General features: G+C 42.3%; 2 protein-coding genes across 5 annotated transcripts in view; both read right to left on the reverse strand.

Moving 5' to 3' along the window:
- MCUB (mitochondrial calcium uniporter dominant negative subunit beta) overlaps positions 1–2,976 on the reverse strand; it is a 52,807-nt gene extending 49,831 nt beyond the window's left edge. The window contains exon 1 of the mRNA XM_040597755.1: positions 2,691–2,976. Within this exon, the coding sequence (XP_040453689.1) occupies positions 2,691–2,792 (102 nt within the window). The 5' untranslated portion in view covers positions 2,793–2,976. The remainder of the gene's footprint in view (positions 1–2,690) is intronic.
- A 9,242-nt stretch (positions 2,977–12,218) lies between these two features.
- Positions 12,219–13,946, reverse strand: part of SEC24B (SEC24 homolog B, COPII coat complex component) — a 49,808-nt gene continuing 48,080 nt past the window's right edge. For all 4 annotated transcript variants that reach the window (XM_040597804.1, XM_040597794.1, XM_040597813.1 and 1 more), the window contains one exon: positions 12,219–13,099. In XM_040597804.1, coding sequence (XP_040453738.1) covers positions 12,985–13,099 — 115 coding nt within the window. In that variant the 3' untranslated portion in view covers positions 12,219–12,984. The remainder of the gene's footprint in view (positions 13,100–13,946) is intronic.

The following is a 13,946-nucleotide window of genomic DNA, read 5'->3' on the forward strand; positions in this document are numbered from 1 at the left end:
AGGTTTCGCCCCATGCAAAATAACTGCAGCATTACAAATATGGGACTCTTAACAAAATTAACCACGCCCTTATGGGATCAAAACTATGTGTAAAAAGAAAGCCTGTCCAAAGAACACAATATAACATGCTTTGCTTAGTCTGAAAAACTATGTGTCTGTCTAAGCATTAGCCACTTTAAAAAAACCCACACACACAAAAAACTGCACATAACAAAACTCAACTTTACAAAATAAAAAGGAATTTGTAAAAGCATTGCTCTGAAGGCAAAGACGTTACCCACAGCCATCAGAACAGTTGTGGATTTTGTCTAAAATTGAAGATGAAAAGCTAATAATTAAGGATACAGCTCTTTAGGACAGCAATCCCTGCTTTTACAGAAAGATTACAGCAAATTAACCATTGCAATAATGGTTTGTTTATCCCCACAGCAGTGTATTTATCAGTTGAAAACACAGCCCACAAATACAATGCGTACTTACACACCTGCCCACCAACACAGCAATACCTGAATATCTCACAGCATGTGACAACTAACTACAGTACTACAACCCTGCCTGGCCACTGAAGTATCACCTCCAGCTTTACAAACGGAAACCTACAATCAATGCCCCAGAAGGTTTTTTGGCAAACTGATTCCCATCGCCAAACACGGCATAAAACAGGTTGGAGAATGTGGCCCACAATGGCACCAGACGACATCAAGGGCAAAGGCAACAAGTGACCAAGCCCTGCTTTCCTCAGCCCCACACAAGCACGCCAACCTTTCCTTCCAGAGCTAAAGGCAAAATATTTGTTCACCCAAATAGCAATGGCAAGCAGCAGAGCTAGCAACACAAAACAGCAATGACAACAAAACAAAAAATACACCAGAAAACACTGGTGAAGAAAATATCAAATAATGACAACAGTGTTTGCAATGGACAAGATGTACATAATCCACAAGCCTGCATTACATCAATATCTAAAGAGGTAAACAACTGCAATAACAATTAGGACATTTTTTTTATTTTCGCTAGCTTGAAATCACAGCTACAGGCCGTTCATTTAATGTTTATGAGAAAAAATATTTTAGCTGCATGAACTATTCTGCAGACACAGTCAAAAAATCAAAAGGTACCCGAAGATGAAAACAGGAAGGGGGAAATCAGTAAACATGCTTCATTATGTCATGCTAGCAATTCTGTAGAAAACCTAGAACAGATCGCATATATAAAAAGCATTTCATATTAATTCCAAAAATTTCTGCTTAAGAAATCAAAAAAATCTTGCATTAAACACTTTTCCCAAGTAGAATTTTCCTTAACGTTACAACATCCACCCCCTTAACCTATTCAGTACAGGAATTTAATTCCCGAGTCACATCACTGTTGTGCTCCATCCCACGAAGGAACAGGGCTGATCATTTTTCTACACTTTCTTATAATGGCAGCACTGCCAAAGCGAGAGCTTCCCCTCCTCCTCCTCCACCTCTTCTCTTTTTTTGGTCTTTTCTTGAAGCTTTATCAGCTTTCAGTCTCATGTCAGAGCCTCAGAAAAGCACGAAGCTTGCCTGGAAAGCCGTCCCTTGGAGAAGTTAGAGGCGACAAACTGAATACGTAGGTAGCATCAGCGTGTGCTGAACAACGGTGTGAACGCTCTGAGTGAGGGGCAAGATGTTTTTAGCACGCCGTGCTTGTCCCTTCGAAGGCTAAGGAGGCTAGGTCAGTATTTCTCTCAACCCCCTTTCTTAAGTGTCCTCACATACACGTGTGACAGCGAAGAAGGGCCGTTCGCATTAACAGAGCCGGGGCAAATTAATACCGTGGAATTCTGTAACGCGGTTTTGAACAGTCTGCGCAAAAATCCTCGGCAAACAGCGGAGTTCGCCCCGCACAACTCCCGCGCCCAGCGGCCCCGCAGGCGCCGGCCCCGCTCACCGCTCCCCCCCGCCGGTGCCCCCGCCCCCCCAGCGGCGTCCCTGCTGCCCCGGCGGCGCGGACGGGGCTTTGCCGTGTGGCGCCGCTCGCAGGCACACCCAGCACCTCTGATACGAAAAGCGATACGCGAAGACCCAGCCGCGCCCCGCCGGCGGGCATCGGCGCCGGACCCCACCGCCGCGCCGCGTCCCCGCCGATCCGCCGGGGTTTCCCTCGCCCTTCCCGGTCCCAAGACCCCCGGGGCTGCCCAACGCCGCGGGAAGTTCAGAGGCACTCGGACTTCGTTATTTTTACACGTACGAGGCAGCGCCACGACAGCCCATAAGGAAAACTTTTTTTTTTGGCGCCCCTGTTCCGTTTCTCCCGCTTTCCGGCCGCAGCCCGTGACTCACCCGCTCCCCTCCGGCCGCTCGGAGGCACAACCGCAACGGAACCCCGCACCCACCCGCGGGCAGCAGGCGCCGGTTCCGAGCCCTTCCGAGCCCGCCACCCGCGCCGTGACGCGTTCCCTGCCCGCCACCGGCCGCCCCGGGGCCCGGCCCTCGGCCTCCCGTCTCCCCCGGCCCCGGGTGAGCCCCGGAGCCCCTCCGGCTGCAGCGCGGCCCGGGTCACCCCAGCCCCGCGCTGAACTCGCCCAAGTTTTGTCCCGCCGCCGCGCCTGAGGGCGGCCGCGGGGAGGCTGGGGGGGGGCGGCCGGGCGCCCGCCGCCTTGAGGGGCAGTCCCGCCTCGCCCCGTCCCGTCCCGCGGGCAGCCCGCCCGCCCTCCGTCTCACCTGAGGCGCTGAGGCCGGCGGGCAGCCAGCGCGCCCGCCCCGCAGCCCCGGGGGCCGCCGCTCGCAGCCGCTCCGCACGGCCCGCCCCAGCCCCGCCAGCATGGCCCCGCACCGCCGCTCCTCCGGCGGGTACCGGGCCGCCTCCAGGCGCGCTCCGCCGCGGCTCGGGGCGGGCGGCGCTGGCTGCCGCGCCGGGTGTGGGCGAGCCCAAGGGGAGGGCGGCTCCTCCGGCAGCGGCGGGGGCCGTACGCCTTTCCTCTTCGCCCTCCTGCCAGCCGCCGCGAAGGAACCCGGGCGGGCCGGGCCGCGCCGCTCCCTCCGTCCCGCGGGGCAGGCGCTCGGTGCCGTTACCGCGGTGGCTCCCGGGGCGGCTCCGCTGGGCGCAAGCCACCGCCCTGGGTACGGGGTGGTGGGTACACCCCTCTTCGGCATCTTTTTGTTCAGAAATCATAAATTTAGCTTTACCTGAACACCTGCCTCTGCCGCAGCAGTTACTGCCCTGTTTGAGGACGGTATTAGCTACCCGCTCTGCCTCGGTGCAATAAACACGATCTGGTAACACAGAAACAAACAGCAAAGCGCGAAAGAAACACACTTTGAGAAGTTTCCTGTAAAATAACCAACTCTATCACCAGTGGCAGAGCAATTAGCAAGGCTTAACCCTTTTGTAGTCAGTCATTGGCGTGACAGCACCTTGTCCCACAGAATCTCCATGCCCACAAGCACAGGTGTTCTTGTTCAGAAGGCACACAGCCTTATCACAGCCTAATCATCATCAGCCAGCTACAGGAGTCCAACGACAAAATGAATCAGAAGCCCAATTATAGGATGATGGAAATCATTCAAGGAAACAAGTATGCTTAGATGTTACTTCAGTTGCAATTACAGGGAAGCTAGAGAGCCCTCTTCCTCATCCTCTGTCTTGTTTCTTTTACCAGTTCTTGTAATGCTTCCTTGTTTGTTTACAGATACCTTTCCAGAGGTGGAGGGTAAGGAAGAGAACACTGAAAAAACTTGACAAAACTCAAAAGTTCGCATCTGTGCAACAATACCAAACGCATGGCAGATAGCTTGAAGGTCTGCCCCTAAGCCAGTTCTGTGCTGTCCTTCAGTAAACAGGATTTTTTCCTCCCACTTCCAGCAGCCCCTGGAACAAAACTTTCCGCTGTATCTTACTTGAAAACAGACAACTAGAGTTTTTTCTTTTAACTATTGCATACTATAGTTCAAAACAGAACTTTATTCCATTCCATTATATTTTATGTGCTACATCTTCCAAAAAACCATGTCTACTGAGATTTAACTCACATTTGGTGATGAGAAGCTGCTGCAAAATCTCTTCAGCAGCCAAGCTGAACAAGCCAAAATCTCGAGCCTTGCTTGGAGAACTCCAGGTAAAGCCATTACAGTAATAGTACACAGTAAACAGCCTGAATTTTCCCAAAAGTCACATGGATGAAACTCAAACTCCTAGGCTTTCAAGAGGGAAGCATACAAAACTCTTTTGCTCCTTCTGGACACGGTAACAGCAGTGGCCATGCAATGTAAAGACAACACTTTTTCACCAGGGAAAACTGTTTCCTTCCAGTGCGCAGAGAGCAAAAATCTCTTTTCAAAGTACAAAAGAGCTCACTGTAAAATGTTAGTTCTGCCAGTACTAATGTACTAATCCTCCTGCTCTAGTAAAGGAAGAGATCTATTACCAACTTGCATAGAACATAGACAAAAAGATCTGCATTTTCCATGGAGCAGTGGATCATGCCTATAAGATACCCTAAACAAACTGCTGGAAGGTGTGATGCCACATGGGAAAAGACTTTGACTCCAATTATAGAGATAAATTCTTACTTAAGGAATTAGAAGTGCTTGGACTAGGCAGAGGATCATAAATTATACTCTTATTACAGAGCTGTCAGGCTGTCTAAATTGCACTGGAGCATTAAGTCAGTACAGCAGAGACCTGAGTCACAACAATAGGGAGGCTGCATCATCCACAATCATTATCTTTTCCCTCCCTCCTTTAAGACTTTTTACTGTCTCCTTGTTTGCTTAGACTTTCTCGTATGCTTTCTCTTGCTTGTAAATTCATCTTTGATGCATTGTAAGCATAAATTCCTACAAAAATAATTAGCACATTTAGGAACTTGATACAGGAATGACACATCGCATCACCTGATAGGCACAAAAGTCACAAAAAACTCTCGCAGATGAGTTGTAAGCTATTTGGGTGGGGATTGCACACACAGGATGGGAAAATCCAGGCTCTGAACCATATTCTGTGCTATCTCCCATAAAGGAGCAGATGAAGAACAAACTGGCCCAAGAGGGAACGGCTGCAGCTTGACATTTAAATTGTCCCCAGCGTGACAAGAGAGGCCAGCTCACTAGGAATTAACTTAGAATAGCATCTATTGCAACAACTGTTCTTTGACTACATTAATTAATGTTAAAAGTCACAAGTTCAATGTTAAGTTTGTACTAGTTATGGAAGCAGCGTATCAGTTTTTAATTTCATATTCCCCGTACAATTTTAGCAGCCCATTAGGCCTTTGTGCAGCAGGTACCAACATCAGCGCAACTCTTCAGCGAAGAACCTTCCTTACAACCCCAGGGAATGTAGGGTCCCAAAGAGAAGAGTCCTGCTAGTTTCTAGGTCCCTATCACCAGTGTCTCTTCTGGAGGAATAAAATGAAGTTTATACTCCCCATCCCTCAAGGTGCCGAGCACTCAGCACCTTGCAAGAACAGCCAGCTGAAACAACAGGAATGGTTCATACAGGGTGGTGTGAATGCCACAGGCGTACTTTGAATCTTTGCCAAGAGTTTATTTGGCTGCCCAGTTGTGAGTATGTATCTCTCAGGACAAGCAGCCGCACGATTGCTGCCACTGACACAAGGGAGGCAGTAGGTGTGTGGGGACCAGGCAGAGATTGCCTTTTCGGCACCCCTGTACGGGAAAATCAGCCTCAGCTGCTGCTGCACCCACAGCTCCAGGGAGAAATACACAACACGCACCCCTGAAAAATACGGGTAGAGATCTCCCATTGGGAGTTTCCCAAGTCTGGAGCCATTCCAGACCCAGCTCCTGCTCAAGGCAGGGTCATCAGAGAGCAGTAGCATGATGAAAAAGTTCATCTGTTCCCTCTTCCCTTGATACACCACCCGCAGCGGTCAGAGCTTCAGCCGGTTTCAGGCTCTGGCTCCTTTTGCTCCCTTTGCCACAGAGACTGAGCTCAAGTCTTTACCTTGGCACCTGCAGTATTACCAAGAGCTCAGAAGGTGGGCTTCCTCACTCAGGCACCCTTAATGACCTACGCTACACCTCGGGATGACTCATGGCTTAAACCGTTAAGAACACTGACATTTAGTGTCATCAAAGTGTGACAGGAAGCAACGGCTTCAAAACATTGAAACACCAAACCACGGCACAGTGCAACCCTTGTGGCCGGGGCGCTCAGGGAAACTGCGGCGTAAGGACTCAGTGGGGGCAATGGTTATTAGTTATATTAGTTATGTTAGCGATAGCCATGCATAGCTCGGCACATCTCACTCAAACACACCTAAAAGACCAGGGAATCACGGTGAAAGAGTGGAACTGAAATAAATACTTTACAGTCCAAAACTTGCAAACAACAATAACAAATGACTCCTTAAACACAAACATTAATTACACCAGAGGAAGCCATGCACACCTAGATGCACAGGTCCTTTTGGGTTTGCTTTTGTCAGTCATTTCATATTTGTCTTTACAAACGAACACCAGAGCCAAGCACAAACTCTGAGTCGCAACTGTATTAATTCTGAGAATTCAGACATCCTGGTTTTTACGCAAATATCCAAGGACCCGATATTCCACTCCAACCCCATTGCCTTCCCAGGAAATTCTACTCTATTCACCTGTTCTGCAGAGCACCTTTGTGCAAGGGTTTGTGGTAATCATCTCTGCCTGGGTAACAGTTCTCCCTCCCTGTGAGGTGGTACCATGTTGTCTGCCCTGTTACTGTTTCAGGCTAAGGAAGGAAGACTGCCAGAAGCACGGCACCTTGTTGGAGAAAAGTCAGGCTTCTAAGCCATTTTACATTGATTTCTGTGAAATTCACACATTACAGCTGAAGGACATTCCTAGAAGTCCTAACTCTTGCTTCAGGAAGTCCTGCAGTCCCACCTAGACCTTTTCCACAACATGCATAGTTTCTACAAGATTTTGGCTACTTCCAGTTGTTTTTTTAAGGCAAGTCCTAAACGCTGAAGTAAGGAGCTGAAAGATTCTTCCTGCTGCCTTAGGAAATGCCATTAAGGAAGGATGATCATTCACAGGTTTTGTTTCTATTTTGTTTTTTAAACTTCTCCAGGATGCCATAACACAGAACTTATTTTTTTGTGACACACACTTATTTGAAGACCCAGGTATTACTGTTATCAAAGTTTACTGTAACAAGAAATCAGGACAAAAAAAAAAAAGAAAAAAAAAAAAGAAGAGTAGAAAAGGTGGAAGGCTGGTGAAACTCACCTTTATGTAAAATGGTTCATACAACCCCATTTGCAATATCTTGCATAGTACCAGGCAGCCTATCTCACATACAGTCCTAGCAGGTGGTGTGGGAAGACAGATGAAGACCATAAAAAATTTAAACATACTGAGAAACTGAAAGCCTTAGAAAGCAAATTAAGGAGAGAACGTAACAGTGTATCAAAGAAAGTATAGAGCAGCTTGCTCTCTCTTACTCTCCCCAGCGCAGGAAGCTACAGCTTGGCAACTTTCAGAAAGAAAGAAACTATACTTTTCTTCACAGGTGATTAGATGGCAAACATTTTCATTAGAAAAAATTATTCAAACTAAGGTCAACAATACCATTATTTTGATTAGCAAGAATGCCGACAGGTTTTCACATGTCAAGCTGATTTCTAAATACATAAGGCAGAGATGCAACTGAGGGCAGGACAACCTGCACACTAGGGATTTCTCATGTTCCACCCTGGACTATCCGATACCAGTCACTCCTAAAGGAGGCAGGATGCCAGAACAGGTGGGTGAGCAATGCTGCTTGACAATCTAGCTGCAGTTTGACAGTGATGGAGCAACTGACAGACCCCTCACATGCTGCTTTTCTCAATGGCTGCATTACTCCTGCAGGACCAATCCATCTGCACTGCTAGAGATGCCAGAGTCATGGTTGCAGAGGCACTTTCTACTCTTTTCCCAGGAACTTAAAACTTTCAAAACCCGTTTGGAAGGCTGAAAGATTTTCTGCTTGCACTCCAAGAATAAGTTACACTTGTGTAAATAAATTTTTGGTAATTAGAAATAAGTTTGGATGGGGGAAAAGGGGAAGCTTGGAAACTCAAATGGCTTTTTATTTTGAATAAACATATAAGGCACTTAGAAATACAGCCATATCACAAAAAATTGCTAAACTTGAACATCTGGACAGACAGTCAAAGCAAAAATTTTTCAGAAGCTATGCACATGCTCAGCAAGCTGGATGAAGCCATCCAGCACACATACCGGTGGTTCCAGTTCTACTTTTACTCCTGGCTCCTCCTAAGCTGTCCTTCGGATAATGAAGGCAGTGTGTTGTTCAGCCATCAAAGCAAAGCAGAAAGAATTCTTTAGCTACAGATGACTGCTACGCGTTTTATTCTTCTTTCTTTGCTTCAGCATTAGGTCATCTGGTAATTTTTAGGAACATTTTGTATTCATAAAAGCTGAGATCCACAGTCTGTAGAACTTTTTGAAAGCATCATATCTACTGAAGTTATTAACAAAAGACAGTATTTTCCTAAACATGATTTTCTTTCCCTCAATGATGTTCTAATATTAAAATATTTTGTTAATTTTTTAAACATTTTTAAACAATTTATGAAAGTAACATTTCCTATGGCTATAGCAGATTACCAAGATGGTTAATTATCACCAACTCTTCCTGATGCTTGAGGATTCTTGTGCCAGTAAACACTTAACCCAAGATCCCACAAAGCCTCAGTGTCTCACAAGGGGAGACTTTCTACTCATGATGATAAACACAAGAAAAGAAATACCATACTACCTGCTAGCCAAACAGTACTTCCACTCCAACAGTCCTGACCTTTTAAAACTGTCACTTTTCTGCTAATGGTAATGTGATTAAGGGTGAAATCAGAGATATGTATTTACTGATGCCTCTAGGGTTGTGGTCTCTTAACATCTGAAAAAAATCAAATACAACTCACATATGTAGCTTTCAGGAAATATAAACTAGAAAATCATAAAGGTAAACAGGTACAAGAAAAAGAAGATTAAAAACTCATTCTCCTTTTCCAATTTTTTTTTTTAACCAGCTCTGAAATATTTCCAGGAGATCTACATCTCCTCTATTTATCTTCTGTAGACGCATGCAACTGCTAAAGTCTTGCGCATGACTGATATTCCCAATTAGGCAGCTCCATCACTTTTGCTAAGGACCTTCCAAGGGAAGTAAAAAGAAATTCTGTGAAGTATTCAATATTTTCTAGTTATCAAAACTCTAAAGGAATAGACATCAAAAGCCCTGCAAGTAGAAATCAGTAAGAATTCAGGATTGGAACATAAATTGAAGAAACACCTCTAATGTGGTTACCTGAATTTTCTTTGCTCTTGTAATAGTATCTTTTACACACAACTAATCACGTAAGAATTTTCTTGCTACACTCAACAGGTAGGATGTGGATTTTTCATGAAAAGTCATCATCGACAGCTTGCAAGGAAAAACAAAATGTTCTCAAGAGGGACTTCAAATCCCAGTTATTTGCAATAATTATAACCACTTTCCGGATTTCTGCATTTGAATATAACAATGTCAGTTGAAGTAAAGGCATGCAATGATGCTAGAAATGTATTCTTCTTAATTGTAGGAACTGAGAGGTAAAGAAATTACATCAATAAATCATTACAGTCTGCCCACTCCCCTTTTAAAGTTCCCAACACATCTGTATCAAAAAAACTATTACTCTAAATCTCAGAACTATCTGGGTCCAACAGGCATTACTATTACATTCTTCTAGTTAGAACTTAACCTTTGTGATTCTGAAAGAAAGATTATATTCTCAGAATTTCATAAAGGAGGTAGAAGCAACACTATGTAGACACCCCTCCACTCTTTTTTTAAAGACTAAACTACCAGAAATAATTATATAAACCATTTAATACATATTAAAACATGAAGAACTGCTTTAAACAAAAAGGCACTAAAGTAATTTTTGACATAGTAACTGACCCGTACTTGGGGTATTCCATAGATTCATCACGAGTTAAGAGCCTCAGACCTCCAAACTTGCTACTACTGAAGAGCTCTTGACTCTCAGGATTACTAACAACTGATTTTGGCTTTTTAAAAACAGTAATGACAAAATCATCTGACAAAACATACAGAAAACCAAAGCCAAACAAAATCACCTGCACCTGGTCATCTTTTCTCCATTGCCATGAAGCTTCACATCAAGATTAATAAACAGGCTTATTTCTAATAAGCTTAAGAACAAAATACAGAATCAAACTCAGTAATATTTCCCTGGGACCTGCACCATGTGTCCTAACATTGCAAGAGCTTCCTGGACTGTAATTTGTGCAAGAGGAACTCCTGTACTACTTATTAGGGAAAGAGGCACAAGATACTGCTTTTAGAACTAAGACATGGAAAGGGACACCCACCGCATGTACTTAAAATGCTGGAACTTTGAACTGTTCCCCCCCAGAAACTTACTTAACTGGGGCTGGGCAATATCTTCCCCAGCAAAACTTACAATTTTTAATGAAATAGGCATGATTTCTATTATGCAGCGCTGAAGGTGTTTTGCGAAAAGCTCAATCCCTAAAAATGGCTAGAGATCTTCTTTGGACAGGTCAGCACTTTATTTTAACAGATACAAAAGCATGCCTCTTACGTCTCCTCCAAAACCTTGCTCAGTAGGAAAAGCTTGTTAGGGTTCACAGTGCATCCCTTGGTAGGGATTAATCTTCTGGCCTGTATCTTCTGGTACAGTGGTGTTGATCCAAACCATCTAAGGAAAACTGTCTTTTAGACACTTTTGCCACGCCTACAGATATTACATTGTTCAAAACACGAAAATCAATACCCTAAATCCTGAGATGTTTCACATTCAAGATATTCTGTAAAACTGTCCTTTTAAAATTTAAACCAAGTATCAGTCAAAATAGAGATGTGCTCTACAATTAGTAAAAAAATAACTAGATTCTCTGTGCTATGTAATAATTTTACTGAACAAATAGCTCAAGATCTACTTTTCGTTATTTTTATATACAAAACCCATAGAAGAATAAAGCTTTAAGTAATGGTTTTACACAGTATGTTGCAATTATCATGGCAGAGTATGTTCCCAGATACTCAATACCAAGTTCACAAGGCAGAAGCATCTATCATGGGGCATTTAAAATTGTAACGCATCTTTGCAATTACAAATGGTTTTTCAAGATGCCCACTCTTCAGCAGCACTTAGCTTTCATCCAATGCAAATTAATCTACAAACAAGTACCGAAGTCCTGGAGATCTAATTTAGGGACAACATTCAGCATCGCCTCAGACATTTATTACGTGTTAAGTTAATTTACTAAATGGAAAGTTTCTCTTAAGTAATCTTTGGGTAACTTAAACACATTTAGTTAAGGACAACACACAAATAATAAGTTTAAGGTATCTTCTCCAAACAATGAGTTTGTGCTAACATGCAGAATAACACCACTTGCAGAATTTAATTAATGTAGCTTTTAAAGCATTTGCAAACTATAGCTAGTACATCTTTTTCTTGACCATTTGATTCAGGGGCTATGGAAGCTAAAATGCAACATGAGCATCTTCAAGGTTATTCTGAAATAAAACATAATCATACTAATATTAATAATTTACCTTTTTGTACTTAATTATTTCATTGTAGTCACATTCCATTAAACCAACCACAGTTCAGAATACTAACTATGAATGACTGTGCTTCATGAATTATTTCTAATGTGCCTCTAAAACAACCCCAAACCAAAACCATCCCAACTTTACAAACAAATTTAAAAATCTGGGATAAATCTATCAAAAAGCCAAACCATCAAGCCACCAAAACATTAGCAAGAACAAGGTCTCAGAAAGATGCAACAGTGTGATTACATTTTGAATTGTGACATTTTAAAGTCTTTACTTGTACTGATGTAAAATAATTAATTTTTACACCCCATTTTTTTTCCTATAGATTGCAGCAGAAATCAAATCATCAAGTGTGAGTGAATACCAATGCTTACTCTAAATGGCAGCCAACAGAAGTCACAGAAACCTGGACCAAGACTACAGTAGTTTACAAAACATAAAACAAGGTTAACAGATATGTCTTCTTTAGGATAATACATAAGAAGAGTTTTAAGAACTTTGTATCAATAGCTCATTTCTGACTATGCAGTGTCTTCTTGCGTAGGTCTGTGAAATGAAGTGGTAAACATGTTCTCTTCAATATTGAGTTCAGTAAGAGTTTAGTTGCAAAATGATTATACTTGCATAAATATAAACACACATGATAAAGCAAAATATTTTTAATTAGTAAGCCAATCATAAATAAATTCACCTAAAGTTAACAGAAGAAGCAGCTGTGTTCCTTCTACATGGATACTTTTTTTTTAGCATGTTTTAATAGTCAACTTCATTGTCTAGCCTGGGACAAAACAATTCATCATTGAGCACTCAACAATTCTGCACACTAAGTCTTTTTTTTAGTTACATTTTTTACATTTTCTTTACAAATGTAATACTTATGTACATTATATATTTCTACAGCTGATGTACTTTACTGAAACTCTACAACTTTCACAGGGAATTCACTGAAGTCTTTAGTAAATATGAATCATCATTCCTTTTAAAAAGAAATTCATATAAACAACCAACATACATGTCACTGCTCTTTGACATCTCTTAAGAATTTGGATCTGGAAGGGCTACTATAATAAATGTAAGAAAAAAGGTTTTACCTAATTGTACTTTTTTTAAGAAATATCATCCCACATAGCTACATAAATTCACCAGCTTGCAATAAACAGAGCACCATACCGCTGCACAACTGGAAACGTGTATAAACTAGTGAAACAGCTTCATCACTCCTAGAACTTTTAGACTGAAGTAAATCTGCAAAATTCTTTTGGAAACATACTTCTTCAGTGTAAAGCTTCCATAACAGTGCTGGTCACTGTATATTGTGAAGAACAAGCACCCACTTTTGTAACTTTCCATATGCTTCACTTGGCCCATGCTTCTATCTGGTCAGGAGTTTTTCTTCTATTTATTCCTTGTTCACTTACAAACCTGTTGTTGAATATTAAGTAAAAATTCATAATATGAGAAAGCTGCTTCTGTCCGATCCTCAATTAAATGCTGAAAAAATTCTGTTTTGGCAGGGTTCTCATCTCTGAAAGAAGAGAGGAAGGTATTTTAGTCCAAACATTGAGCAAAAAGTCCACTATAAATTCAAGCAGAGGCATAAGCCGCAATGGATTGCTTGTTGTCCTTTGAAGTCGATTCAGATAAAAGATACTACAGTTGCAAGCAACCCAAAGTATAGGAAAAAACCAAAAGTTTGTAATACACTAACAAAAGCATCTTTAAGTACTATAAAATGGTAAAAAAAGTGGGTGAAATATAGTGTTTATCTTGTAGAAACACAAAAAAGAAAATATAAAAATTTTGTTTTAGAGGTTAACAAATATGCTGTTGACAATGAATTCTGAAAGGGTTAAATTAAATCCTGATAATTATTTTTAAAAAATAAATAAAAAATTTACATCTCTGGTTACGTGTAATCTCAATCCCCTCCCCACTTTTTCTTATTTGTCAACAGACCAGAGAAGGCAAACATGTCAAAGATCTAGTATCCAAGACTGTTGCCCCAACAAAATTTTGCTGGGAGGCGGTCCTCTGTACTGGTTTAGTATGACATACTGTAAGCTCTGTTATTTACTGTGGTGTCTCAGCACTACTTGCAGTTCAAGCGGCAGACACAATGACAACAGTTGAAAAGCTTCAGTCCTATGTTTAAACATCATCTGAGTAAAAAAGTCATGCTCTCTAAAATGTGATCTCCCACCTGGCTCAGTAAACTGAGTACTTCTAGAGAAGACAAATGAAATGTAAACTCAAACATAAACATTTTACAGAATTTTAATTTCTTTGAGCAGGTCATGGCTTGAAAAAGCTTTAGAACTTGCCTGATCTGTCATAAATCAACTGCTGTCCTATGGAGCTCAGAAACAAACACA

Source organism: Falco naumanni, chromosome 1 (genome assembly GCF_017639655.2).
Source record: "Falco naumanni isolate bFalNau1 chromosome 1, bFalNau1.pat, whole genome shotgun sequence".
In the NCBI taxonomy this organism is placed as follows: Eukaryota; Metazoa; Chordata; class Aves; order Falconiformes; family Falconidae; genus Falco; species Falco naumanni.